The sequence below is a fragment of the Populus euphratica genome, unplaced genomic scaffold, assembly GCF_000495115.2.
Source record: "Populus euphratica unplaced genomic scaffold, PopEup_1.0 scaffold1.1, whole genome shotgun sequence".
In the NCBI taxonomy this organism is placed as follows: domain Eukaryota; kingdom Viridiplantae; phylum Streptophyta; class Magnoliopsida; order Malpighiales; family Salicaceae; genus Populus; species Populus euphratica.
The window spans coordinates 4,349,500-4,377,499 of record NW_011499845.1 but is presented as its reverse complement, the minus strand read 5'-3'; the positions used below and the strand labels follow the sequence as shown (position 1 = coordinate 4,377,499).

The following is a 28,000-nucleotide window of genomic DNA, read 5'->3' as shown; positions in this document are numbered from 1 at the left end:
AAATTTTTTTTGATGCCAACAAATATTGATTCTATAAACATCTTGTTTGGATCATCTTGTTCCATACAAGTTTCTGTTAGGATATTACAAATTATGTGGCAGAGCTCTATTCTAAAAGAGGATTGTTATTGTTAAAATCTGTAATGATAGGTTGCAATGATAGGTGGGTAATTATTAAATAAATTACATTATTTATTAATAAAATAATATAATTTATGTTCTGTTACCATTAATTTTATAATTTATAGTAAAGTTGTCTTGTTATTAATACTTATAAATAAAGGTATAATCTAAAGAGTAAAGAAAAAAAATGATAAGTAAAAAACATAAAAAGAGAGAATGATAATGATAACAATTGCAAGTACATCAATAAGAGATGTAAGTTAAATATAGTGAATGTAATCCTATTATTGTATATATTTGCATTATATCTTTTTTTTTATTGTATATATTTGCATTATATCTTTTTTTATTTTTATTTTAATAATATAATATTTTCTTATAGATATAGATAATTTATTTAACCATATTAAATATTATAATAACATATTTAGCCCCAATAAATAAAAATTAAAACATTACCAATTGGAATTCACAACAGTTTCAAGGCAGTCAAAATTGTGATTTCCCTCAACTTCTATTATCACCATTACACATGGATTGATGTTTCTGATCACTATCATTAAGGAATCAGCCGGTTCGGTGGTGCAATCAAGCTTGTCAGGAAAAATTCAGAAAATACAGCCTTTTTTCCCTCAGAATCAAGCTCAAGATCTTCTCTGAGATCCCGCATGTCTGATACCATAACCACGTTAAAAGAAAAGGGCAGGTTCATGGTCTGAGCAAAACTCATTAACCTCTTACCTGTGTCCTCCATTAATTGCTTTGAAGTTTGAAGTACTTCCATCAGCAGTTATCTAGAGCAACTCAACGGGCCATTCACCTCGAGATGCCAAAGCTTGCATAAAGAGTGTCCACTGCAGTCCAGTCCTGATTTCAAGATCAAGTATGAGAATTCTCTTTGTCTCCCCCACATTTTCAACAATGGCTCGAATTCCAGCAAAGTGTGAAAATCGGGAGAAGGAATTTTGTTCGTAAAATGCCATGATGCTGAGGCTTGGAGCCATCATTGCCTCATAGATATTGAAAGACGTCTCTTTTATGTAGCCTTTTGATGCGGCTCTGCTTGTTTCTCGATTTATTCTCTCCTGCAGAGCTCCGGATAAATAGTAAACTAATCTTTGAACTGAATATCCAGTGTTGGAAGACAAGTAATCACGGAGTCACAGGAATCTGCTTGCACTGTCAAATTACTGATTGCCTACTTTCACCTTAGAAGACAGAAGAATTTCAGCAAGTTCCACATTTTTAGCCTCATCAGGAGAAAGAAAGATCTAACGGATGAATGATGTCAACATCGACAGTTTGGGAAGACTGGATAAACCTTTCTCCAGCAATCCTAACGATTTCTTCAGTTGACAATTCTCGCTTCACTACCCCTGTGAACAATTTATCATTGATTGGCTCAAGATGTCTTTCGCTGTTCAATTGCTTGAGACCGTCGGCATGATTTTTTAACAGTTCAAGTGAAGCTGATGAAAATGGGAGTTGCTTTTCCTTTTTGGGTTCAATAAGGCCCCTCATTCCATCTTTAATTCTTCATGTTTCAAGTGGTGGAGACATGCTTGAACTTGGGGATCAACGCTCCATTACTCTCCCCATTCTTCATCAGCTTTATAGAAATGAATTTCTTCTTGTGTGTTGTCTCCTTCCCTGTTCTCAAAACTTGTATACGTTGTCCAGAAATCATCTCGGCCTCCAGCGAAATCGAATTCTTCGTAAGGTAACTTTTTCACTCTCCATCTCAAATTGAAAACAAGCTCGCAGTTTGCTGTCAAGGTACTAATTGGTGTTCAATAAGGGTGACATCTCAAGGTATGACTGAACTAGCGGAATTGTATTGTGACATATTCTGATACTTGGCTAAGATTATCAATTACAGTCGTTTGATGTTGAAGGAATCAAGGCTGCTTGCACCATTGCACGCAAAAACTTGGATATAACACAATATTTTCCAGATATATCAATTCTTACAAGGCTGAAACAATGGCTGGAAACTACATATTGTATTGAAAAGCCAGATTCACGCCGAAATCATAATATAAGAACGTTTAAAACAAATACATCCTTAAAAGATTAGCCAGGAAAGTACACCGAACTAAAGAACATACATAGGAATTAAATAAACAACAATGACCATGTTGACAGATACTGACAGCCAGCGTAGCTTCATGTGAATGATCAAAACTAAAAGGAGAACTACAGATTGGAAATCAACAATTCTCAACGGTCATATTGAGCCTGTTATCCTGGTTTAAGTACTTACCTGTCATAAAAAAATCTCCATGTAACTTGTCAATGTCATGCCCATGCTACATGCCCGCATGTAACAGTCAGGTAAAGGACAAAAAGTGATGGGATATAAAGAGGATTGCTATATGGAGTTCTGTATCAAATCTTTTTTCCAGTGCAGGACCTTACCCAATTTTAAATTGCAGTGGGGTTAAGATTGAAATTAGGTTGACTACTGGTACCTTTCTGGGCTGGGCCTGACAATTTTAAATATACTGGGCCCAGTTGGCAATTTTCCATTCAGCGTCTTATTGGCTGAATAACGTTAATTAAAGAGAAAAAAATGGTCGTGAAATGCCCTTTGCCTAAAAAAAGTCTATATATTTAAAATATTTTTTAAAAAATATATTAAAATAATATTAAAAAATTATTTTTAACATCAAAACAATTTAAAACTATTAAAAACATTATATATATATATATATATTTTTTAAATTTTCATGATACACGGAGCAGAGCAAGTGAGGGATTAATTAATTAGTTTTAATAAACACTAAATTATAACTAACTATTGAAATAAAAGGATCCGTGACATCAGCTTACTATTATCCATGCGTGGGCCCTGCTTTTGCGTGTTATTATAAAATGTAAACAAACTCAAGAATTCAGTTTAATATAAGAAACAAAAAATAGTTAAGAACTATCACCACAAGAGAACAAAGAAAAATCAATAATTTAACTTTAGGTTTCTGGAATTAGTCGTGATGTGTATAAACTGACCCGAACAACTATATTAATCTAAAAAAAATCAATAATTTAACTTCAGATTTCTGGAATTAATCGTGATGTGTACAAACTGACCCGAACACCTATATTAATCTAAAAAAAATCAATAATTTAAAATGATAAAAGCGGACGCTTGTCAGTTTTTGCTCTAATCCAAGTGATAAGATGAAAATAAAAATTATTTATCCATTTTGATTGGCCTAAACCGACAAAACTAGAAATTCCTAACTTTGATCATTCCAGTAATTTTCATATAACGGGATTTTTTCCTCCAAGAAAGTAACTGCTAGATTCTGTGGGTAATTGAACCAAGAGCTCCTTACTGTTCTTATGGCATGAACTTCCAAGTAGAAAGTGAAAGAATTGGCGCCCTTCCATCCAATAAGCAGGCTTTTCTCATCCATATCAAACGTGCAAGAAATCCCAAAAGCAATTTTTTTTAATAACAAAGTTTTCTCGATGCAAGGATGCCTCACTCAGTTCTGGCTCTGCCATGCCAAACTGTGCGAAGAATTTCTCCATGCATCTATCTTCACATTTCGAATCTTCCCGTTCTTTCCCTCATCATCCACAATATCCCTGATTCCTTCACCTAGGTATATTTGATTCTATAATCATCTCGCTAGCTGGATTATCATGTTCCATGCATTCATCAACGAAATCAAGTTATGCACTGGAGTAAAAAACAGTTTCAATGAAACGATAGAGAAAGACCCTCGAGTTATGATTTCCCTCTGCTTCAGTCATTTCCATTATACTAAGATTGATACTTCTGATAACTTTCATTAAATGATCCAGCAGATTTTATTGCACAATCAGGCTAGTGCATATTCAGAGTATACAGCTAATTCTTCTTTAGCATCTAACTCAAAAGAGATCCTCTTGGAGATCAAGCATATCTTAATACCATAACTATCTTAAAGGAAAAGGGTATGTTGATTGTCTGATCAAAACTCTTTAAACGGTTACCTGCACCCTCAATAAGTTGCTTTGAATTAGTCCCCACAGAACTTATCTTGAGAAGCTCGAGAGGGCATTCATTTCGAGATGCTAAAGCGCCTCAAGACTGTCCACTGCAGCCCGTTCCGAAAATTCACATTAATTACGTGAATCGTCTTGGCCTCAGCTATATTCTCTGCAATAGCTTTGGATTCCAGCTAAGTGTGGAGCCTGATAAAATGGAATTCCTTCGTGGCATGCCTGGATAGTGGGGCTCGAAATCATCACTGCCTCGTCAATATCAAATGGCTAACTTTCCAGACCCCGAGATGCTATTCTTCTAGTTTCTTGATCAATTCTCTTTCGAAGAGCCTCGGGAAAACAATAAACTACTCTTTGAATTTGATTTCCAGTATTGGAAGAGAAGATATCACATTGATTTAGCAATCTTTTGGCACTGTCATATTGTTGATTGGCTACATTTTCAGCAGAAGCCAGAAGGGATTCAGTAAGCTCGACTTTTTTTTGTCTCCTCATCTGAAAGACAAGAGAAAGAAAGATCAAAAGGATCGTTGAGCATGGGGCTAACACCAGCAATTCTCATGTTTTCTTCAGTTGACAACTTCTGGCCTGCCAAATTGCGTTGCTTGGTTCAATGTTCAAACTTCTACGACCGCTTGTATAATCCTTAAGCAGCTCAAGTGTGGATAACGAAAACGGACGTTCATTTTGATTCTCGGGGCCTCCTGGATTTCTCGAAGCATAGCAATTTGATTCGAACATGCTGAAACAGTGGATAAAAGTCATCAGACTTTAGATCTTCAAACCGTCTGTAATCTGAAACTGGCTCTTTCTGCTGTTCTTGTAGCTCAAACCTGGATAACATGCATCCTCCTTCTAAGGCTCTTTGTGAGCGAGTACCTAATCAAAGGAAAAACAATCAATACCACCATTTCCAAACTCTTCCCCAGTCATCCACTTCATATTTCCCTCTTCATTCCCTCCATAATCACACGCCACAAAACTGAACTCTTGGGAGGAAAACTAGCTCTCAATTTAGTTTCTCAATTCTAGTTGTGTATATTGATTTATGACAAGGTATACTGGCTTTGTTGATTGATCAAAACCATAGCAATAGGTGGACAAGAAAACAGAACAGTTTTAGACATCCCACACGAAATGCCCTGTCAGTGGGGGGATTTCTCATTATATTAATATGGTGCGTTGACAAGGTTCGTACTAAATGTAATCAAGCATGGTTACTGGATGCTGACAGGTTGATGTAATAGAGGCAGCTAGCACCCCTGGTTCCATACTTTTGGGCCCCATTTTGAATGATCTCACAAAACAACAATGGCTGAAATTAAAACAATAGTTTCATGATTAAGAACTTTCCAAACGATCCATACAAATACAGCCAACAAATGCAAAGGCTATAACCAACAGAGTAGAGACAAGATGTTGATTAACTACACGATCCAATAAAAAGATTGGTGTTAATTAAAAATTACTGTTGTTCCATTGAAAACTCTAACTAAACAGTATAGAAGGTAAAATGAAGGCCAACAGTTTCGCTTAGATTTTCAACTCTCTGTTGGTGTAAAATAAACCTGATCTGATATTGAAAAGTAGAGAGGTTGGACAAAGTCATGGCCACATGATATCTGACCTCTATCGGCTGCGAAGCCATATTATAAAATAAATCAGCGTCATGGCAAGACGAGTAAACACACTGTTTTTACACAGCCAGATATTATTGGTCCTGCCTATTGAAATTCAGATTTATTGATCAACTGCTTGTTGTTCTTCGCAAATGAACTTCAGGCAGAAAGAGAATATATTGCACTGCGACTACCCTTCCACCCAATTACCAATTCAAGCTTAAAAAAGAGATTGGCAAAGACTCGCACTTGGAACCAAATTACAAGAGTTTAGAAGAAAATCGAGGGAGAAGTTGAATAAATTGAGAGAGAGATAGAACTAACAGCTTACACTGCTAAAATGTAAATCTTATTGCCTGGATTTCACCATTCTCATACATTCTTATTTATACAATGAACTCTCCTTCTAACTATCTAGTAATTTCATGCAACTAGCTCTTAACCAGCTAACTAATCTTCACATGCTAAAATATGCTAAACAATGACGAACTGTTGCTGCTAAGTTCCTTCCATCAATCTAAACTCGTAACAACACTCTAGACTAGTTAAACTTGTAATCCGTTCGCAAACCTTTCCTGGAAATTTAAAGAAGCATAGCATTCTTAACGTGGTAAAAATCAATTCCCCTTATTTTGATCCACAATGCTCAATTTTGTACGGAACTAGCTAGAGGTAAAAACCCTGAATAAGAAACTTCCTTCTTTATTTATTTATATTGAGACATAACACTGCTGTTTTCCAAGGTAACACACAAGAAGGAATATTATTATTAATAATAAAAAAATCTCTGAGCCATCCCAAGCCCCAAACGAAATCTAGCCAGAGCATTTTATTTTGTTATATATAACACACATGATTGCGAGAATGGATATTGATGGGCTTGGTTTCACTTCGGAACTCGAAGAAGAAGAGGAATGGGATTGGGAGAAGGCGGAGGCGAGTCCCAAACAGAGAAAGCACTTGCTGAGTTCATCCATTTTGCAGTCATTTCTGGATAATGACGATCAAGGACATCTTTCAGACTCTCTGTTGTATTCACCCATTCAAATCCTTTCTTCGTGTATGTTTCCTCGTTGAAATTGCTTGTGAAGAACCTATCTGCCTCTAGCCTCCTGCATGTCCACGAACCCCTCGGGTCATCAAAACTCATGATATATATGGTGGATCGTAGGAATTATAATAACAAGTGATTGATATATTGTTTTGTGGAAAAAGGTAACTTCTACTTATAAATTACATGTCTAAATACTTTTGTAATAATTTTTCCAGACGTTGAAATAAATGGGCATGAATTAGCATCACCTGGAAAATAATTTAATAAGAGGAAGTGGGGTTAGATTGCCTCAACATGCACGCATCTTACGACAAATATAAGATATTTACCTGGTTGCCATGACAAGGAATATAATAAAAGCAGTCTCGCTAATTGCAAATCCTTTAATTTTCTTCTCTGCCATGAGTCCCACTAGAAGGTCGAGCTCTTCCACTTCATCACCATAGACTTGATGAAGAGCTTCTATCACCTCCTGATCATCCGTTAGATCTTCCCATTTTGAGATGGGTATCATTAGTAGAGCCCTACGAAACTCATTGTACCTCGCAACATTCCTCTCCCTGTCCCGGTAAACTGAGCGACGATTTATTCATATTTGATCAAACAAAATATATGTACATTAGCTCCACGTTATTTACATGCGTTAGGCGTATTAATACAAATGTAAATATTTACAATGACTTCCTGAAGAATCATAAGATTATAAAAAACATCAAATTTTTCAAAATACTAACTTTTTGTACCCCAAAATACTTTTAATGTCGAAGGAGTTGACTGTAAAAGTATAAGAAAATTTTCTTAAACATGGAATTATAATTCCATGAAATATTCAATTTTGAATAGTTTCTATATTCACAATACGATCATATGACTGGTTAGCGTTACCTTCAAGAGCGGCAAGGTCTACATGATCAGGCCGGTCCATACCATCAACATCCTGTGCTACGACGTCCCTGAGCCACATGGGATAATTCCATGGTTCCAATGCCCCAGAAGCTTGGTGGCCCATTGAAACCATAAGTTTGATAAATCCAATTCCAGATAATGTTTTTTCTCCTCCACGACCTATCAAACTTGGCAGAGGTATCCTGCGCGTGCATGCACGAAATCAACATCAACAGAACTTTTCTCCATATTTATCATCCTTCTTTTTAAATACACTAATTAACAACGTCTAAAATACATTATAATTACATACATACATGTATGTATGTATATGTGTGTGTGTGTGTCTTATCTCAAAAAGAGTAGTAAAGGTTAATTATAGGAGAGTGCTTTTGCTCCTGCTTCTTTTATAATCAGCATGCTTTCCTTAAGTACCTTTAAAGTATTTTATCTATTTATATATTATTTGAAAAGAAAAAGGAAAGAAAGAAAGGGGAAAGGGATGTCCAATCCATTTTATCAAAATAAAAGGCAACTTGAATTTTACTTGTCAGTCGAAGGAGGAGATTTGTGAGAGCCGGGTACAGCTGATATGTCTCTAAGCTGAAGGTAATCAGGGAGAAGTGAGTGCATTCTGTAAACAGAGACAAACTCCTCAGTTAATGAATATGGGACCCCATGGTTTTCAGGCTTCTTAAGACCCACAACACCTCCCAAGATAGCTCCTCCAACATGACCAAACGTGTCCTTGAATTTTTTCCCCAACAACCCATACCTACAAAGCAGAAACGAAGGACAATAAATTAAATTCGTATCATGGCTGATATTAATTTGCTGTACAGAGAGTACAAATTTGTTGGAAATTTTTTCCCAGCAACCCATGTTCTCGGAGCTGGAGGTTCACATACCAATTGCCTCGCATCCCTGCTAATAGTGTATCAGTTTTGAGAAGTTCAACAGTCCAATCAATGGTATGAACTTTTGCAATTACAGCAGAAGTCACTAGCCTTGCGTACCGGTATAGTTCTTCGTCTCCCAAGTTCTTATATTCCCCCTAAACATGCAGCGTATAAAATCAAATAATCTATGGATAAAAATTTAATTTCAAGAAATGAAATTAATGCAACCGAGTATTCCTTATGAATGTGATAAAAACACACACAGTACATGCACACACAAACCTTGAGGGTGTCACAAACTGCGTTATGCTCTTTAACGAAGAGGGCTTGCAAAATGGAAACACCTGCCCAACTATTGCGAACATCTCCTGAAACAGCAGTCCCATCTTGGTCGTGAAGGAGAAGGCCGTCTTCAGATATCTTGAGCTTCCCATCTTTGAAAGTTCTAACCTTATGCAACCTTTTTTCATTGCTCCCGTATATAGCACTTCCATCCCTGCATGTATTTCTTAGAGTATATCAAGTTCTTTTTTTTTTTTGGACCGACTATTTTGAAAAATATTGTGACCGCTGCTATCTAGAAGGAGATTTGTTCTATGATGAAATTCTTGTTGGATTTAGAATTTAGTGTTTCTCGTGCAATAATATCTTCTTTGGATTGCTGCAGAAAAGTTTTATTTAACAACCGTAACAAGTTGGAGTCATTATTTAGAAAGAAAGAAAAAACCTCCATGGACGTTTTCATGGAAATTAATGATTGTACAAAATTCCTATAAATTGCAATATTGTGCTTGTATTTGAATCGTTTTCTTCCCAAATTAATTGTTTTTAAGATTATATATATACATATATATATCTTCCAAAAAAAATGAAATTAAATGTCTCTCTTAAATACCCTATTTTCAAGAAATAGAACACAACGAGCATTTTAGCATCTCAGAATGTGGAAATCTAAATGGAGCTAGCTCACTCATGTGTCCACTGTGGTTTTTATTTATTGAACCCATTAAAATTAGGAAAGTTTTGAAATCCTTTTGATTAAGCTGTTTTCACTTAAGCATCGAAAAATACCACCAAGGTGTGCGAATATTCAACGCTCCACTCTTGATCTCCCAGAATCCAGTGGGGACTTCCTTAGTCTTGTAAAACCTGAAAGATTTAAGTGGACATTGATTCGCAACTTGCTTTGGTGCAACAAGCTCAATCTGCAAATATTTAGTTACAATTGGTACAGAAGAAAAACATCAGCTCGTCAAATATCTGATCTTTGTTCTATATTGTGATATATATATATATATATATATATATATATATATATAAAACACATATTATAAACTCTCATGAGGTACCTGCTCAGTTTCTTCCATGTGATCAACCCAGTCATGTATCATAAACTGAATCCATGAAGCTGCTATCATGTTGAATTGCTTTCCTGTGTCTATAAATTTTTTCCGAGCTAGTAGTCTTGTGGCAACGACCATAGGGTCTGGCTTCTTTAGCTACATAATTTTGATGCCATGATGTAAGAAGAGGATGCGCTTGACAAAAATGATCGTGTTTATGAATACATATAGATAAATCTTATATTGTTAATTCATAAAAAAAAAATTAACGTCTTCTTGAAGAAAATTTATTATTATTATTATTATATTTTTCTGCTTTTTACAATATCTCTTTTACTGGAACATCTTTGAAATAAAATTTACAAATCTAAACCCGGGATCATTTAATTAAAAATAATAATTATAATTGTCATTACCATATCTTAGGGGAAATCATGAGGAACATATATATACATATACGTACCTTATCTTGTTGATTTACTGGGAGAACGTTTCTTCCAAAGAAAGTTCCTTGGCTTCCTGCACCCTCGTTGAAGGGCTCGTTATATTTTCCATCGGCTGTTCTGTACGGATAATCTGCTGGGTTATAGCGAACTCCGGTGGGGGATCTCCCAACATTGAACAAGTTGTACTCCTGGTGAAGGTGCCTCCGTAAAGTCAAATAAAGCAGGCCTAAGAATACAGGCAACCGATGCCATATCCCCAACTTATCAATGGAGTGCACTATCTGCAGGAATAAAATGTAAATACTAATATTTATCATGGATTAAAAAATTAAACATGCACTATATATAGAGAGAGAGAGGAGGAGCAGGGTTTTACCAGGAAAAGAAAAGCATCAATAATGGTCATCCTATCAACAACTTCATGGAAGTCTTGGTGGATGAAACGATGAAGAGATGCACTTGATAATTTTTTTATCAACTCTGTTAGCCGAAACATTTTTGCTTCTTTAGAAACTGTGTTCCCGAGCAAGTGAGATCTCCAAGCCCACCTTGCCTATTTATTACATGCCTGCCCATGTGATGTCACCGAAAGGGGCGGCTATGATCGATGTGCTACCTCCATTCATCTGTGATGATTACTTTAACGACCATAAGATTTTTTTTTTTTCGTTTTCAACATCATTACATTAAATTTAAAAACTATTTTTTTCTATTTAAATTAGTACTTTTAATTTACTTTGACTTTTATTAGTTATAATATTTTTTTTATATAATTAAACAACACTGTAAGATATTTTTCAGAAGGGAAATAATAAATATATAAACCTTCAAAGTCTTGGAGTTTTCTCCATAAGAATCGTTACCTAATTTTTTTAATAATTTAGAGTTGTAAGATTTTAAAAAATGGAGAAACATTTTCTAGTTGGAATGGTAGCGCAAGATTAAAAAGTAACAATCAAATCAAATAAAAGATAAGGGCGGCTTTCCAAAAAGGACTGAATGGTTATATTTATTTTTTAAAGTATTTTTATTTAAAAATATATTAAAATATTTTTTTATTTTTAAAATTTATTTGTGATAAGATCTAAAAAAATTTAAAAAATATTAATTTAAAACAAAAATTAAAAAAATAAATTTTAAATTTTTTAAAAACACTTTTAAAATTAAAAAATAAACAGAGCTCACGTGGTGAATTTCATGGTTGCGGTGAACCATAGTTAATATTTGTTTGCTTGCTAATAAAATTGAGCTAGGTGAAGCGGGTTCCACATAAATTTAAATTGAAAATGCCACATGCATTTTTATTAGTAAGAGTTCTTAAATTTTCTTAGTAATGCCGCAAGACGTGCTGTATGTTTTTCTTTTTATGCATGTAACATTACTCTTCCGCTCCCTAATATTGGAGCCACTACTTATTTATTTTCTCATCCTAAACAAGCAAGTTCTAATGTCTGCCCAGGGTTACCATAAAAGTCTTTGCCTTGCTTGTTTCCTACTGTTTGTAAAGAAAAGGCGAAAAAATAAAGAAATCGGATTTGATCAATAGAGAAACCAGAGTAATCATCTACACAGTATTCTCTAAACTCTTCCATAATCGATCTACACAGTATTCTCTAAACTCTTCCATGATCGGATAATAATCGGATTTGTAAAATTTAATATTAATGAAATGCAAATTAATATAATTAAAAATTAAAAAATAATTACATGTTTTTTTTGGTAATATTAATACCTAGATCAATTTAACCATAGTTTTATCTAAATATTTTATACGTGTTTTTTTATTACTTATAAATCTTAATCATAATTTTTACTAAATAAATATCTAAATCTAACTAATTACAATTAATTATATTTTTAAAAATTTGTATTTTTCAAGTCACAATTATAAAAATTTCTGAAATACCAAACGCAATCTTAATCTAGCACAATATTGAGTAATATTTTGATTAAAAATATTTTGTTGCGGCAATTAGACTACTATAAATCTCTAAAAAAAATTTAATTGTTTTGGCAAAATTGTTCCAAAGTTTGTTATATATTTATTTTATTTCTTTAAATAAATTTAGACAGGGTGTTAATTTTTTTAATAAAAAAACTCAACTTTTTAACATAGTTGAATATTTTCCTTTTTTTGTGTGAATTTCATGTAAGAATAAATTAAGTTTGAAAAATCATGTCTGAATCTAGAAACTCAGTTATAGAAAACAGCCACCATGCCTTTTTAGTTTTATTATGCGTGCATGCTTTAACAATGTTATCTATCAACTCCTCTCAGTATTGGCGCGCCGATTAAAGAATAAAGGTCCAAGTTACAGATTATTATTCCCCACGTAATCTACAGCCATCAACTGGATGACTCGGTCCATCTTCATCCTTGGAAAATTAAACTAGCTATTTTTCCAGAAGGGCGGGCGAGAATGGTCTGTACTTATCGTTGTTGTTACTATACTATTGCAACCATCTATATATAAATCACACATTACAGCCACCACTGGATTCTAGCGTCGGCTCGTTTATTTTTACATTTTAAAACTGATTTTAAAAGAAATTAAAAAAATTATTTTTATTTTTATTTTAAATTAATATTTTTAGATAATTTTAATGCACTAATATTAAAAATAATTTTTAAAAAATAAAAAATATTATTATAATAAATAATCACAATTATATTTCAAAATACATGATGCAGTGGGGTGAGTGGCCTTGATTGGCCTCCCCGCCAGCTCGATGCAGCTCATCCTGCGAACCCCCGTACCCCCACTAATCACCCCTTGATTTGATCTTTTCCCTCCCAAGTTCACATATACACGTACAAATGGTTTCCCACTACAATCCCGCGCACCCCTAATCACCCCTTGATTTGATCCTTTCCCTACCAACTTCATAAATACACAGACAAATGGTTTCCCACTACAATCCTGCGCACCCCTAATCACCCCTTGAGTTTAAGAAAATGTATAATTTTCAAGGGCGATTTTATTTGTACTTTATTGATCGTGGGCCAATGATCTGGGACAGGAAACTGCAAGGGATTATGATAGCTAACTAGCTAGCTTCAAATACGCCTTCTGTGAAAACTGAAAAGAACTAACTAGCCAGATCATCGCCTCTTTTTTTTTTTATCCTCTTGCCAGTTCAATTCTCGTGATGACATTTGGAATTTAAATATTAGATAGCCTACCCCGTCCGCACCCCAAAATAATTTTAATCCAGTGACAATCAAACCACGATATTATCCATCCTTTTACCGTGCGTTTGGTAATTAGTCCTCGAATGTTTTTCAAAAAAGTTTTTATTCGAAAATATCATTTTAATTTTGTTTAATATTTTAATTTTATTTTTATATTAGCACAATCAAAATATTAAAAAACTATTAATTTTATATTTTTTTCAAATTAATTACATTTTGAAAACATATTTAAACATAATTTTAACTATAAAAACCAAAGTTACCTAACCATGATTGATGAGATAAAGAATCCATGCTTAACTCACACTTTGCTTTGTGTGTTGTTACGAATATTAAAACTTGTTATTAGTGTTAAGATTTATTAGAGTGAAGAGGTTTAATTTTGCTCTTAGATTATTAATACGATCTAAGTAAAAATTTGTAACTAACAAGTGAGTTGTTGAAATTTTTACTAGATAAGAATGTTCAAGATAATAAATTAATTTATTTCATGTTTTAATGTAAGTGTGCATTGGTTGTGCTACATGAAATGTCCTAGAAATAAATATATATTTAATCCAAAATCTTCAATTCCTTGAATTGTTTCACTCAGGAAAGATAATTAAATTTGCAAGAGTGGGAACTTGTCATTAATTTAATAAGAAAATTATCAAAGCTTGGGAATTACATTTAGTATAAATATAAAGTTAGAGGATTAATTGTGAATTTTTTAACTACAAAAATTATTTTAATAAGTTTTTCCATAGACAATGTTGTCGATGATGTCCTATAAATCTAAGTAGCCTAGAAAACTTTTGAATTGGATAATCGATTAATTAATTGATCGTAATAATTTTATTCATTCTTTCTGCCCAATATCATTAATAGCATGGATTTGGTGTTTGGTAAGCTAAGATGACTAATGGCTAATACCTACAAAAAATATTTTTTTGTGAAGGTGGTAACTCTTTGATATTTAAATAAGTATTTTTTTAGAGAGAAAAAATATAATAATATTTCAGAGAGACATGTTTTAAAAATATATATATAATAGAAAATGAAAATTATAAACTTTTATTTTGGATATCTTATAATGTATTTATAACTTATTAATTTTGTTTTTTTATAGAGAAAAAAAGGCTAAAATATAACTCTATCTTTGTGATATTTTGAGTTGTATTGTGAATTATATTCCATGTATTTTTTTAGCTAAAAGATGGGGAAATGATAATCTATGATATATTTAAATCCACCCAATGCTAGGCTCGACACACTTTCAAGCCCACCTAAGGGTCACGTTTAGTTAGCATTAGTTTAGTTAGCATCAGGCCCAACATACTTCCACTTGGGCATGCACTTCCACTCAAGAGTTTAAAAAGATTTACACTATTATATTTTTATTGATTCATATTTATTGGTAAAGATATATAAAGAGATTTACACTATTATATTTTTATTGATTCGATATTTATTGGTAAAGATATATAAAAATATATTAATAAAATCTTGATTCATCAATTTGTTATTTATAAAGAACAATTAAAACACACACACCGAGCCTCCCACGGCCATGGAGTATAAGAATATGTACGGTGTGTTTTATTATGATAGTTTTTATAATTATAGCTTTTAAAAAAATAGTGATAGTTTTTATAACTACAATTTTTTTAAAAATAATTTTTAGTTGTGGTTAATTGAAGTAAAATATGTGTTTAATTAAAATCAAGTTTAAAATTATTGTTGAATAAAAAGTTGTTGAAAGATGACTAAAAGGATTTTTATTAATTTTTTAATTACATTATTGTGCATTGAATTATTAACATGTTATAAATACAATAATGCAGCATTAAAAAATTACTTTTATTATACCATTAAATTATCAGCCCTTTACTTTCACCCTGTGCATGTTTGTCTCTAGAGAACATCGAGTCATAATTTGAAGCTGAAATATAAGATGGAAAGAACGCTTGTAGATCTACGGAAACATTGCCTAATCAAACTTAACTCGAACTCACCCAAGGAGATGCTGGCTTCAAGAAAACATGAAGATTTGGCTATGAAAACTCTCCAAACTTTGCAGGGACGACTTGTATAGATTTGACGGAGTGTTTCTTGTAGGCAAAACCAGACCTTTGTGAAACAAATGCATGCTGGGGTGTCTCTCTTTTTGTGGTTCAAGAGCAACTGCAAAGGTTAAAATGATCAGGTATTTTTAACGATACAAAGATAAAATAAAAAAAATAAAAAATAGTAATGTGTTTCAAATTTTTGTGGTTCAAGAAAAGCATCCAAAAATAACTTTATATTTACGAGGATACACAAATTAAACCATAGTTTTATTGACTAATATTTTAAATGTCATGGGAAAATTATTATAGTTTTTCCCCACACCTTTCATTTTCTTTATGCTTATATATTATATTATTATAACATATATCAGTGCTCGAAAACTATGAGCTATTTGTTTTTATTCTTATTTTTTATTTTGTTTTCATTTGTATTTAATTGTTTTATTTTTATTTTATATGTTTTTATGGGGTTTTTTTGCTTTTCTTTTTATATTTTTTTTAATAAATTTTTTTGTTTAATTTTTTTATTTAATTGTCAGACTTTCATGACACGAATTCCAAGTTTAACATGTTAACCTGATTTAACAAGTTAACCTGGATTTTTTTTTTACTTTTTAATTTAGTTTGTTAATGTTAAATTTATTTCTATTTAATTATTAAATTTTCATGACACAAATATCAAGTCTGACGGATTAACCTGGTTTGAATTGTTAACCCAATTAAGTCTATAATTTCTTTTTAAGTCTTTTACCGTGGACTGCATCGTGCAGTCCACAGTGTAAAAACTAATATTTTTAGTTTTTTTTGTAGTTTTTTAATATTAAATTTTTTTGAGTAATTATTAGATTTTCATGATACGGATCTTGTATTTGATAGGTTAACCTGGTTTGGCGGACTAACCCAGTTGATTCAGATTTTTTTTCTTTTTTTTATTAGTTTTTTTTTCCTGTAGGTTTTTCCTCTTTACTTTTTTTCTTTTTAATTAATATTCTTTTAATTTATTTTATTAATATTATTTTTTTTTCTATTTAGTTATCACACTTTCATGACAAGAATCTCAGGTTTGACGGGTTAATCTGATTTGGTGGGTTAACCCAATTAATTCAATTTGTTTTCTTTTTTCTCATTAGTAAAAGGCTGATGCCTTTTATTTTTTTAATTAATTTTTTTTTATTTAATTTAGTTTGTTATTGTTCAATTTTTTTATTAAGTTATCAAACTTTTATGACACAGATCCCGGATTTGATGGGTTAGCCCAGTTAATTATGGGTTAACTCGTCAATTTTTTTTATATTTAGTTATCAAACTTTCACGATATGAATCTAAGCTTTGATGAGTTAACTTGATTTAAAAAGTTAACCCCGCTAATTTAGATTTTTTTAACCCCGCTAATTTAAATTTTTTTCATTAGTTTTTTGTGTTGGTTTTTTTTTATTTTTTTTAATTATTGTATTTTTATAATATGAACTTGTATTTAGACCTATATTCAAAGCTGTTGAGTTTGGTATTGAAGCCGGACTTATTTAAATTTAAATTATGTAATTTTAATATTTTTATAAATATTCTTTTTAGTCAAGTGTCACAATTAAACTTAGAATTTTTGGGTATAAATTAAAAAAAAATTAATATTTTTAAATATTAATATTTTCTGATATTTTTCATAAAAAAAAAAGGGATCAAAAGCTAACGCCACCTCAATCCTAAACGGCCACGTAACGGCATAAATTGTCAATGAACATAATTCACTTTGACTGCTATGCTTGTATTGTCGACTATAACGACGACATTAAAGAAATTGAAAATGGAAAAGAAAATTTAACAAAAGAAAAAAATCTTAAACACAAAAATTCGTTGCTTACACCTTAACCAGCTAAGCAGAGGACCAAAGATATGATGCGGACTTGAAGTCGACGAGGTTAATTGAACGAAGGTTTTCAAACACAACAAGTATAAAATATAATATAAGCATATGCATATGATTACGTGTTAATAAAAATAAATAAAATTTCCAAGTTCTAAGGTCATGTAATCATAGAGAACATGAGGAAAAAACTCAGATGTCTTTTTGAAAAGCTTATGATTTAATAATCTAATAAAAAAAGAACACGTCCACATTTTATATTTTATTATATTTTATATAAAGGTTTAAAATCAACCTAACCAGAAAAATCTAAAGTTAAATAAAAAAAGTAATTAAAATCTAAAATTAATTAAAATATTTAAAATAACAAAAACTTTGAGGGTCTAACAAAATTCAGTTGGTTATGGCAACTCAACTCTTTGTAGAGAGCGTGATTTGTAAATTTATTTAATAAAATTTAAATATTATCCGATAATCAAATCTAAAATTATAATTAAATCTAAAATTATAGTTATTTTTGTTAAGTTACGCGTTTAATGTGATCAATTTTTTTCATGCAATTGGTCAAATCTATCAGATTTATAAATATATTCGCAACAAGTTAAACATCGTATGCATATGCTTGCTTGGTATAAGGATGACTTGCGCAGTTCTGTTTCCACAACCGCAAAACGAGCGAAGAATGTCTTCCGAACATCAAGCTTGCTCAGTCCGAATCTTCCTTTCCTCCCCTCGGTGGCCACAAATTCTGATTTCTTGACGAATGAACGTTGATTTTGCAATCATCCTGTTTGGACTGTCACGCCCAATTCGAGCATCAAACCAATCGAAATAAGCACTGTCGAAGAAAAGGGCTTCAAATTATCAACTCGTGATTTAAGATCTCTGTCCCGAGAACTATATGCATGCTAAAACTTCGAACAGTAACAAAAAAATCCATACCAGCCCTTCCTTTCAGTCTAAAGCCCGACTCACTACAGCCCAGTCCAGGAAGACAATTCCTTCAAGCACCAGAATGAATTTCTATTGGGCAGACTGATAATGAAAGACAAACCTTATCCAATTACTGAAAGCCACGCAACCTGTTAAGAGTCGAACGACGTGTCAGCAGAAGCTCTCAAAATTGGTGCTTGCATCACGGTTGAATCGTATTTAAAAAAAAAAACTTTAACTTTAACTTTAAATTATTATTATTATTTTTACTTTTGAATCGTTTTAACTTATCCCATTAATATCTTTTCAACGGGCATTCCATCGACTCCAGCTCCAACACCAACAAGCAGATATCTATTTCGTCTTCCTTTCCTTAATATACTTTCAACCCTCCATTCTCGTCTACAGACCTTAATTTCTCTCCATATAACCGGCGGTTGTGGTCGTGGATCGATTAGATCAGTCGATCTAAAAAAGCGATGGCCGAGGACAAGTATAATCTGAAAAATCCAGCTGTGAAGAGGATTTTACAGGAAGTTAAAGAGATGCAATCGAACCCATCTGATGATTTCATGAGCCTCCCTCTTGAGGTATGTTCAATTTGAATATCAATGATTTATTAATTTCGGGTTTTTTAATCTTTATTATTTTGTTTTTTTATTATATAATAGGAGAATATATTTGAATGGCAATTTGCTATAAGAGGACCAGGAGAGACTGAATTTGAAGGAGGGATTTATCATGGGAGGATTCAGTTGCCTGCCGAGTATCCATTTAAGCCTCCTTCTTTTATGTTGCTGACGGTATTAACAATGGAAAATACCTTTTTAAAACCTTTCTTTTTAAAATTCTTTTTGGAAATTTTTATAGGGCTAATGGATTTTTTGAATTGTTTGTTATTGTTGTTGGATTTTTTTTTTTTTGGCAGCCAAATGGGCGTTTTGAAACGCAGACAAAGATATGCTTAAGCATATCAAATCATCATCCTGAGCATTGGCAGCCGTCATGGAGTGGTACGTTTTTAATAGTTATTGTTGGCTTTACCAAATTATTATGTGTATAGATAGCTACAGTATCAGGATGCAACAGTAACAATCTTATTAAATCTGTTATAGTGAATAGGTTTAGGCGAATTATCGTTAAAAGTATTAGTTAATTAAGGTGTGCGAGTGAGATTGATTTTGATATGCCGCCTGTGATGAGGCCATATTTAGGCTTGGGTTGAAGAAGAAAATGTTTGTTGGTGTCTATCTGTTTTACTTGAAGAACTAAGATTTCTTTGTGTTTGTTTACTTCATGTTAATGAAGACCTGGCCTGTGGTCATATTTGTTATGTTAACTAGGAAAAGGAATTAGACTTGGGGTACCGGAATGAAAATCATTCCGGGTGTAAATGTTATCTTTGAGGTTGCCTTTTCTTCACCTATGAAGGTCTAATTGCTCAACCACATGAGCATCTGATTGTTTTTAGAAGTTAGAATGTATCGATTCAATAGCTTGGCATACGGCTGATGTTTCATGATATTGATTACTCTGTTTGGCAGTAAGAACAGCTCTAGTAGCACTTATTGCATTCATGCCCACCAGCCCGAATGGTGCGTTGGGCTCGCTAGACTACAAGAAAGAGGAAAGGCGTGTTTTAGCTGTTAAATCTCGTGAAGCAGCCCCGAGATTTGGGACCCCTGAACGTCAAAAACTCATTGATGAGGTTAGTGATTGTTTCGTAGTGTATTGTCATTTGTTACATTATGTGCTAATGAACTGTTTGATGAACAGATTCATCAATACATGCTTAGCAAGGCGCCATCTGTTCCTCAACCAAACCCTGCACAGGGTTCTGAAGAACACCCTAACAACAGTGTGTGTGAAACCCAGGAAAGTCCCCAAGATGCTGGGGCTGCAACTGCTGCTGAAGACCTTCCAAATCCAGCTGTTGGTGAAATTCAGGAAGTGGGCGAGAGGGTCTTTGAAGAAGTGCTTGAAGCTCACATTACTGCGAACCCTAGTTCTGCTGGAACCAGTGCATCAAGAGAGGTTCCTGCTAAATGTTCAAGCGATCAGATACCGCAAAGGCAAGTGACTAGGGTTCAAAAACCAGCCGATGATAGGTTGTTCACATGGGCTGCTGTTGGACTCGCCATTGCAATTGTGGTTCTTTTGCTGAAGAAGTTTATGAAATCTAGTGGATATGGTGCCGTCTTCATGGATGGATCTTAGGTATAGTGATTTTTATGAAACAATTTATAGAAAAAGGGAATCTATGTCATTTTTACACCAGGATTGTTTGTATTCGCAGTATATGTTATGATCCGATTGACATGCACCATTATTGTAATTAATAATGTGGATGAGCAACTCATTTGCATTGACAAGTTTGGAAGTATTTTAGTATATCTATATTTGATTGTTGTAGATGCGTCCGTTTCTGGAGCGATTACTGGAATTGCTTTTGGAAGGTCATCTAACTGTTCGAGTGTGTCTTTTAATAATATTCATGCAGCATGATTTATTTTCATTTTTACTCGTTTGGACCTATTGTATTAACATTAATCCAGGTTAACAAACATTTCCAATTAACAGAAGCCACCCTCCTGTACGCATCATAGGTCCCTGATCAACATGGTTATCAGAATCACAATTTTCCTTTCGTGGCCAGCTTCAACCGTAGGAATGCCACGGATGGAACAAGTGCGCAAGCATGCATGCTTAAAGCAGATAAATCAAGGCTAGCCTGCAACCAACTGAGCCTTAACCATTCTCTGAGACGGCCATAATTAACCTCTCTGATGACACTCATCTCCCTCCCAGACCAAACAATGTAACTGGACAATCACACACATTTTTTTTTTTACTTTAACTGGACAATGATAGAGTTCTCTTTCAATGATTGGGTGCATTTATATTTGACAGAGAATTATATATGACAAAGGAATGCCATAGATCATATTTGACCATGCCGATCTCACATGGAAACTAATCATGCTGTCTTTGCCACGACACAAAGTTACAAAATACTGTCCTCGATATCATTCAGTGACCAGGAAAGAGCAGTCGTTATATCAGCAGGTAATTAAAGGTTGCATCTTTCCATGTATTGCCTTGTAACAATGGAGACTACACAGGGGAAGCTTTGACTTCGAGTCGCGATACTTGTATGCATTTGTACAGTTTGGACCCGCACATTTTTCACGTGGTGGAGGATAACTGCAAATCAAAACACCACATTGAAAATAACACAAAACAGATAAGAGTAATTATATTTAAATGTCGACAAAATGTAAGCTCTTGCATTTCTACAGAGCAAAACAAAATGCCAGTTTTCGGTCTACGTAGCATTCTAAAGAAAATACTTGGAGGGATGACAGGGTGAACTTGTACCTGCATGGCACTGAATTAAATATGCGTGGCAAACCAATGTCATCAGAGAAAATAACCGTAGTTCCAGTGGGGCCAATGACCCATCTGACAGTATTTGGCCCAATTGCATCAGCTTTGGCAGCCTTCGCCTGCACCAAGTAAAATTTATTCTTGATTCAAATGCTGCTAAAGACCTTGTGAAGGAGAAGGTAAAAGTTGCATGTCTATTTTCCAAGTACCTGAACCACTTCATCACGCTGTTTCCTCATCTTTTCTTCCTTCTTCTTTCTTCCAGAATCCTGGCCACGTATTTTTCTGATTGCTTCAGCCTAAAACATACAAAGTTAGACGGTTTTCCCATCCACTGCCAAGAGGTTATAGAACTAACATATGGTATGATTAGCAAACCTCAGCCTCCCTTGCTGCCTTCTCTGATTGCATTCTACGCCTTTGTGCAGCCTCAGCTTTCTTTAGTTGCTGCTCTACTTCAGAGAGCTTAGTCTTTTGTTCTGCCATTAATACACCAAAAAAGGAAATAAATTAGGTTTAGCAACAAGCCATTAGCACCCGAGGTGTAAACTAGTTTTATCTTCAATCATTCCCTTGCAAGCTGTAAATGAGACTGGTGCAAAGAACATGGAAACAGAAAAACACTCACTTTTAGGAGGGATTGAAGGTAAACCATTCGGGAACTCAAGAAGACTGGCACCAGGCACAAGAAAATCATCTTTGGCTGTCTGACGGGCCCGCTTATGTGCAGTTGTAGTTGATTCATTCCTTCCTCCAACATATCCCAGCCTCTTGCTTTGGTATCTAGGTTCATCCTCTGATGTAGGCTCTTCCTCTTGCACAAAGTCCTTATCATCTTGCCTACCATCTGAAACCATTGATACCCCCCTTCTTCTCTTCTTATAAGCATTGAGTCTTCCAAGGTAACGTACTTCCTCATCTATGTCACCATCTTCATCAAATTCCACATCCATTGCACAACTCTTAAGAACTCTATTACTCTTGCGAACTGCTTCAAAATGGGATGTTCCATTTACAAAGATACTTTCACCAGACATCTTTCTTCCCGAAGAATTGCCCTTTCTAAAACTAGAATCCTGAACATGTAACTTCTCTGGAGACCGAGAAGCATCAAAACCTTGATCAGATTTTGTGAGTGAAGACCCGCCATTGAAAGGATATTCTGTTGCTGGCTTGGCATGTATTGTATGAGTGACACCACCAAACTTGAGCTTAAGCTTCTTCAGTCTTTTCTCACTTCTCAATCCATCTGAACCAGATGCTACTTGTTCCTCATTATGTCCACAGTTCAAAAACTGTGTAGAGGATGACAGCAAAGTAGAAGTCTGTAGAAATTTCTGCAGATCAGAACAAGGCCGACGAGATATAATACTCCTCTTCTTCCTTATTGTGGACCCAAGACCAGCGGAATGAGTCCCATTTAAATTTTCCATATTAACTTAAAATTTGCAAACTGTTACTGTGGATTGCTTCCTATAAAAAGCAGAATGCGAGCAAGAAGATCACAGGGTTGCAATAGCAACAAGTCACCACACCTGAGGATTAAACGCATAGAAGCATTACTTAAATTCCAGCTGAGCAAAAACTAAACATTTAACCATGTGAAACGCTCGACTAGAACTTCGTTGAATACTAGAGAAAGGGAATAGTAAGATTCAAAATAGTGGCAAGCAAAGTGAATTGAGATAATTCATACACACCAAACAGAGACTTCTTTTAATGAACAACGGCCAAAAAAATAAAAAATAAAAAAGAACACAATATATCAAAGAATAAATCCAAACTCCAAAAATCTTAAAAAACATAGCCACGGTATGCTGGAACTAAACTAAAATATTTTCAAGGAATCGTCTCAACTCAAAAGGTTAAGCTGTTCCGTAAGGCCCAACATTATAAGCTATTAAAAACTTTTAGAGCATAATGAACGAAACCTAAGGGAAGTAACTCATCAAAGAAAATCCCTACAGACTAGGTACTTCAACTTCAAACATATTTAGCGGGAAAACAATAAACAAAGACAATCCTTGAAACCATTTTGCTTAGAACCTCGCATTTCCATTTCTGGTAAAGAAATAAGCATAAACATGAAACTAAGTCCAGGTTTTCTTCTCATTGTCCTTTATTTTCTCGCAACCAAACAGGGAAAAAGAAACAATCAAACAAGTAGATTCCCTCTTCTTCACAATGACATCTAAATTTCAATTAATTTTTTTTCACTTTTAATCTTAAGTCGAATGACCAAACCTAAAAACAACTCTCTTTTACATGGAAGAACTAATCTTTTTAGTTTCAGCTTTCTTTAGGAAGAAAAAAGATAGCTTCCTTCTTTTTACATCAAAATCGAACTTCAAAGCAAACCCATTTCAAAGCAGCAAAGAAAAAGATCAGATAGCAACAAGAAACCATCAAATGTAGTGGATACTTACCTAGCAAAGAAGCCAACTGAAACCCTAGAAAAGGAGGGCCCCAAAAAGACAAGTACTTTGGTGATTACGGGGAAAGCCTTTCGGAGAGGGGGGGTTATGTGAGTCTCCTTTTCCTTCTGGGAAAATGGAGATGTTTTGATCCAGTTAAAAATGAATGAGGGGTTAGTGCGAGACAGGGAGTTATGCCATTCTTAGGCTGGTTATAGTAAAGGATACTGGAACTGGAACTCTTTATCTGCTCCATTTTGTTTTCTCTTTTCTTGCTTCTCCACTACTTTTAAATTTCTTCATAAGCGTAAATTTTACAAGTAGGGAGTTTAATACACCAAGAGGCCCAGACAAAGCCCATATGATTTCATAAGACTATTACACTAGTCCAAGGAGAAGGTCCACCAGCAATCTTTTGTTTTTACTTTCGTTTAATGGTAAAAATATTTCCCTGGCTGTCTTTTAGGTACCTCAACCAAGTTGTGTGCTATGGATATTTATGGGTTCGAGTTTTATGCTATTTATAATTGTATTTAAATCTAAAATAATTATTTATTTATTTTAAAAACTTAATCGGTATAAATTTTTCATATTTAAACTCAATTTATAACTCAAACATGAATACTATAATTATAACTATTTAGTTCATAATTAATTTGATATACATATAATTTTTCAAAACTTCAAGATGAATTATATATTTATTTCAAGTCGGTTTTAAATTGAGTAAACTAGTTTTCATACTCAACCCGGACCCATAACTTTTTGCCTTTAAATTTTACTTGAACATGATCGAGTTTAAAAAATGTCTACGGCCTATTCGAGCCTGCTCGAATCAATTTACAATAGGTTCTAGTGAAATTTTCATCCTCAGCTATCAACTCATGTATACCAGACACACAACCATCTGCCTTACAATTCTAGATTCAGGCCGATATAAAAAACGGTAAATAATTACTGTAAAAGATTATTTGGTGTTCCAGTTATAATCACTTGAAACATTGTCATCCTTCATGGAGGCGGATGACAATGCTTCAAGTGATACGGGGACGACTTGATGACTTGAAAAAAGATGGTCGTATGGGTTTTTGAGTCGTCTTCTTCCTCCTCCTTTTCTTTCCTTCTAGATCTCTTCCCATTTAGTTCATGGAGTCTTTGGAAGGAAATGATGTGATCAGTGGAATTGTTTTTACGCGGAGAAGTCTGGGTCATGTACAGGTCAAGTGATAAATATAACGTGTTTGTTTGAGAGACCAAAATCATAAAATTGAAAGTTTATGGATCTAGTCGGGTTTGATCAAAAGTTTATGGGATCATTTAACCAATTAGCCATGAGAATACGACGGCATGCAGATGAGAATCGTAGGATTTTAAGGCATGAATAAAATGACGAGCAAGAAGGTATAATGAGTTTCTTTTAACTCTTTTTAAACCCCATGTACACAGAACGTAACGAGGCTGGGATGAAGCTCTACAGAAAAGTAAACTTATCCAAGGTTGAGACGGGCCAGAAAGTATGAAAATGTTCACTTTAAGCGATGAGAACAAACTTGAAGCGATCCTCTCTGGGTACTAGCGGCCGGAGATGTTAATCATCATTTTATTTATTCCGAGTATGATAATGTTCACTTTAAGCATTCCGAGAAAAATATTTCCTCATCAACCTCATTGCTGACATAGTGGATGGGCTACTGCACTGTCACGTATTGGGAAATTGCACTTCATTTATGTAGAGTTGTCAGCTTAGCCACAGTTGGACATATAATAATAACTAGAAACAGCAGATTTATTTGATACAACATAACTTAACGTGCCAAACAAATTCAAGAGCTTAAGCAAAAAGAAAGAAAAAATCCAAGCTCACACCACCCAAGCTGGCTCTGCGAAAGTACACGGGTTCAGTGTTCATGGTCCGAATGCTTGACAACCGTAATAGGGCAGGATCCATTATTCACTGCATTTTTGCTCAGACGACCCAAGATGGCTCTGCAAGAAACAGAAAAACAATTCCATGTCCGGATGAAGTCATGCGGTGTAGCCAAGGGGCCTCAATTATTGTACGGATGAACAACGTTTGTTGCTACAGGTGAACGCGCAATATATATCTCCATATCTTTCTATGCCACTCGCATTAGAGATCTCACGACAAGCCAGAGAAGAAAAAAAAAAAGCATCCACTGTCGTCTTTATTGGTTATTGGATTAGCCGTGATTTATTTCTAATAAATAGATCTAATTTAATTTATTAAAAAAATAATTAAAAAATAATTATTTTTTTAATTATATATAAAAAGACATAATCTATATAAAAAAATATTAGTTTTATTATTAAAAAAACATAGTTTTTTCTTTCTTTCATCTTAATTTTCTGTCTTGACTTGATAAAATTTATAAAAATATTTGTACTATAAAATATTATTTTAATTTTAGTAATTAAAATAATATGAAATAATTAATCTAAAAATAAAAAAAAATAAATTTTCATAAGTAAATTCTCCTTTCTGATTTACAGTCTATTTTGCCATCTTACCGACACATTCTCTCCTTATCTGCTTTTGTTATTTTATTTTTTCTTTTTTCTCTTCTAACCTCTTAAGTTCTATGATACTTTGAAGATCACGAAATAATAATTTAACTAAAAATGAGGCATCCATCTACCTATGGTACATACCAAAACCTGAAGCATTATTTGATGAGTTTTTTTTAAGACATACATATTTATTTAAAAAATATACTGAAATGCACTTCAAAATACAATATCAAATATTTATTAAGGTTTTATGTGATATTATAGTTTAATTTGTATTTTAAAAAATAATTTTTTTAATTTTGAATAATTTTTTTAGTGTTTTTGTATAATTTTGATGAATGTTAAAAATAAATTTAGAAAAAATAAAAAATATTATTTTAAAATAAAAAATATTTTAAAAAATAAATTTTATCATCGCGCTTATGATGCTTCCCAATTCATCACAAATATTAAAAACAAAAAAAACAAAACACACGTAGTTATAAAAAAAACCACTACCTTTTCACATGTCGGTGGCAAACGAATTTAGAGAGGCGGTGGACTAAAAAGCAGATGGTGGGTATTTTAGTCATTTTAAGTAGCAAAATATCCATTATGGTGGGTGCCCACCGGCCATGAACTAGGGTCTAGGGTCCTGTGCTAAGAGTAATTCCCTATTACTATGTTTTATAATAAACTCTACCTTTCACCCCTGGTCGGCAAATAAACAAATCAACTGGTAAAGTGCCTCCTTTACATTCAGGGGCAGCGCGTCGCAAATGCTGCGGGGGGAGCCACTGTTGAGGCTCTAATCCACCAGTCTTGAAGTTGATTTGATTATTGCCGTTTAAAATGATTTTTTTATAAATATATTAAAATAATATTTTTTTATTTTGTAAAATTTATTTTATACATTAATATATCATTTAAGAATTAAAAAATATTTTTAAAAAAATCATGTTTTTTCAAAAAGCACTTTACCATAAAAAAACAACAACAAACAGCTAGCCCTTTAACGTTATTATCACTGTATATTCCCGCATCAAAACTAAAATCCACTAAACCCATTTAACATGTCATTTAATTCTCTCATGGTTACGGGTTTTAATGATTTGTAATGAAGAAATAGGGAAGCTCAAGGCGTCCTAAAAACGCTGAAGAACAAAAGTAAGTGCAGAAAATAAGGTTCCAACATGGGAGAGACAAAGGGCCGAAATTGAAACAACAAAAGAACCAAACGTAACATGGGATTTCAACGATAACTTCACTTCATTTTCTTAGACAATAGATG

General features: G+C 33.5%; 3 protein-coding genes and 1 long non-coding RNA gene across 5 annotated transcripts; 2 read left to right on the top strand and 2 right to left on the bottom strand.

Moving 5' to 3' along the window:
* The first annotated feature begins 238 nt into the window (after positions 1 to 238).
* On the top strand, positions 239 to 20,915 carry LOC105122617 (uncharacterized). The gene is made up of 3 exons (XR_841720.1): positions 239 to 252; positions 7,061 to 7,070; positions 20,648 to 20,915. It is a non-coding gene; the product is annotated as an uncharacterized LOC105122617 (long non-coding RNA).
* Positions 6,425 to 10,971, bottom strand: DOX1 (Peroxidase superfamily protein). Its single transcript, XM_011021818.1, has 10 exons — positions 10,742 to 10,971; positions 10,383 to 10,646; positions 9,926 to 10,075; positions 9,648 to 9,781; positions 8,859 to 9,072; positions 8,586 to 8,731; positions 8,225 to 8,452; positions 7,678 to 7,880; positions 7,122 to 7,365; positions 6,425 to 6,850 (listed from the first exon to the last, which is right to left on the bottom strand). Exons 1-10 carry the CDS (start codon positions 10,859 to 10,861, stop codon positions 6,625 to 6,627), a joined length of 1,929 nt encoding a protein of 642 aa, XP_011020120.1. The 5' UTR covers positions 10,862 to 10,971; the 3' UTR covers positions 6,425 to 6,624.
* On the top strand, positions 18,679 to 20,915 carry LOC105122611 (ubiquitin-conjugating enzyme E2 32-like). The gene is made up of 5 exons (XM_011021831.1): positions 18,679 to 18,990; positions 19,072 to 19,203; positions 19,329 to 19,413; positions 19,945 to 20,108; positions 20,177 to 20,915. Exons 1-5 carry the CDS (start codon positions 18,880 to 18,882, stop codon positions 20,615 to 20,617), a joined length of 933 nt encoding a protein of 310 aa, XP_011020133.1. The 5' UTR covers positions 18,679 to 18,879; the 3' UTR covers positions 20,618 to 20,915.
* Positions 20,916 to 21,223: 308 nt separating this feature from the next.
* Positions 21,224 to 24,486, bottom strand: LOC105122587 (PAPA-1-like family protein / zinc finger (HIT type) family protein). 2 transcript variants are annotated; one of them, XM_011021801.1, is made up of 6 exons: positions 24,214 to 24,486; positions 22,416 to 23,322; positions 22,166 to 22,266; positions 21,997 to 22,086; positions 21,779 to 21,906; positions 21,224 to 21,604 (listed from the first exon to the last, which is right to left on the bottom strand). In XM_011021801.1, exons 2-6 carry the CDS (start codon positions 23,218 to 23,220, stop codon positions 21,460 to 21,462), a joined length of 1,269 nt encoding a protein of 422 aa, XP_011020103.1. In that variant the 5' UTR covers positions 23,221 to 23,322; positions 24,214 to 24,486; the 3' UTR covers positions 21,224 to 21,459. The 2 variants fall into 2 exon arrangements, with proteins under 2 accessions (XP_011020103.1, XP_011020110.1); XM_011021808.1 differs by having other exon boundaries at positions 22,416 to 23,260.
* Positions 24,487 to 28,000: the final 3,514 nt, after the last annotated feature.

What these genes read in the sequence shown, in the direction of transcription:
- DOX1 (XM_011021818.1), bottom strand. Translation starts at nt 10,861, where the DNA reads ATGTTTCGGCTAACAGAGTTGATAAAAAAATTATCAAGTGCATCTCTT. An exon ending in TTGATGCTTTTCTTTTCCTG is followed by an intron (nt 10,647 to 10,741) that starts GTAAAACCCTGC and finishes TTATTCCTGCAG; the next exon opens with ATAGTGCACTCCATTGATAA. An exon ending in CAGTTTGTGACACCCTCAAG is followed by an intron (nt 8,732 to 8,858) that starts GTTTGTGTGTGC and finishes CTGCATGTTTAG; the next exon opens with GGGGAATATAAGAACTTGGG.
- LOC105122611 (XM_011021831.1), top strand. Translation starts at nt 18,880, where the DNA reads ATGGCCGAGGACAAGTATAATCTGAAAAATCCAGCTGTGAAGAGGATT. An exon ending in TTGGCAGCCGTCATGGAGTG is followed by an intron (nt 19,414 to 19,944) that starts GTACGTTTTTAA and finishes TCTGTTTGGCAG; the next exon opens with TAAGAACAGCTCTAGTAGCA. An exon ending in GTCAAAAACTCATTGATGAG is followed by an intron (nt 20,109 to 20,176) that starts GTTAGTGATTGT and finishes TTTGATGAACAG; the next exon opens with ATTCATCAATACATGCTTAG.
- LOC105122587 (XM_011021801.1), bottom strand. Translation starts at nt 23,220, where the DNA reads ATGGAAAATTTAAATGGGACTCATTCCGCTGGTCTTGGGTCCACAATA. An exon ending in ACCTTCAATCCCTCCTAAAA is followed by an intron (nt 22,267 to 22,415) that starts GTGAGTGTTTTT and finishes TATTAATGGCAG; the next exon opens with AACAAAAGACTAAGCTCTCT. An exon ending in AGGCAGCAAGGGAGGCTGAG is followed by an intron (nt 22,087 to 22,165) that starts GTTTGCTAATCA and finishes TGTATGTTTTAG; the next exon opens with GCTGAAGCAATCAGAAAAAT.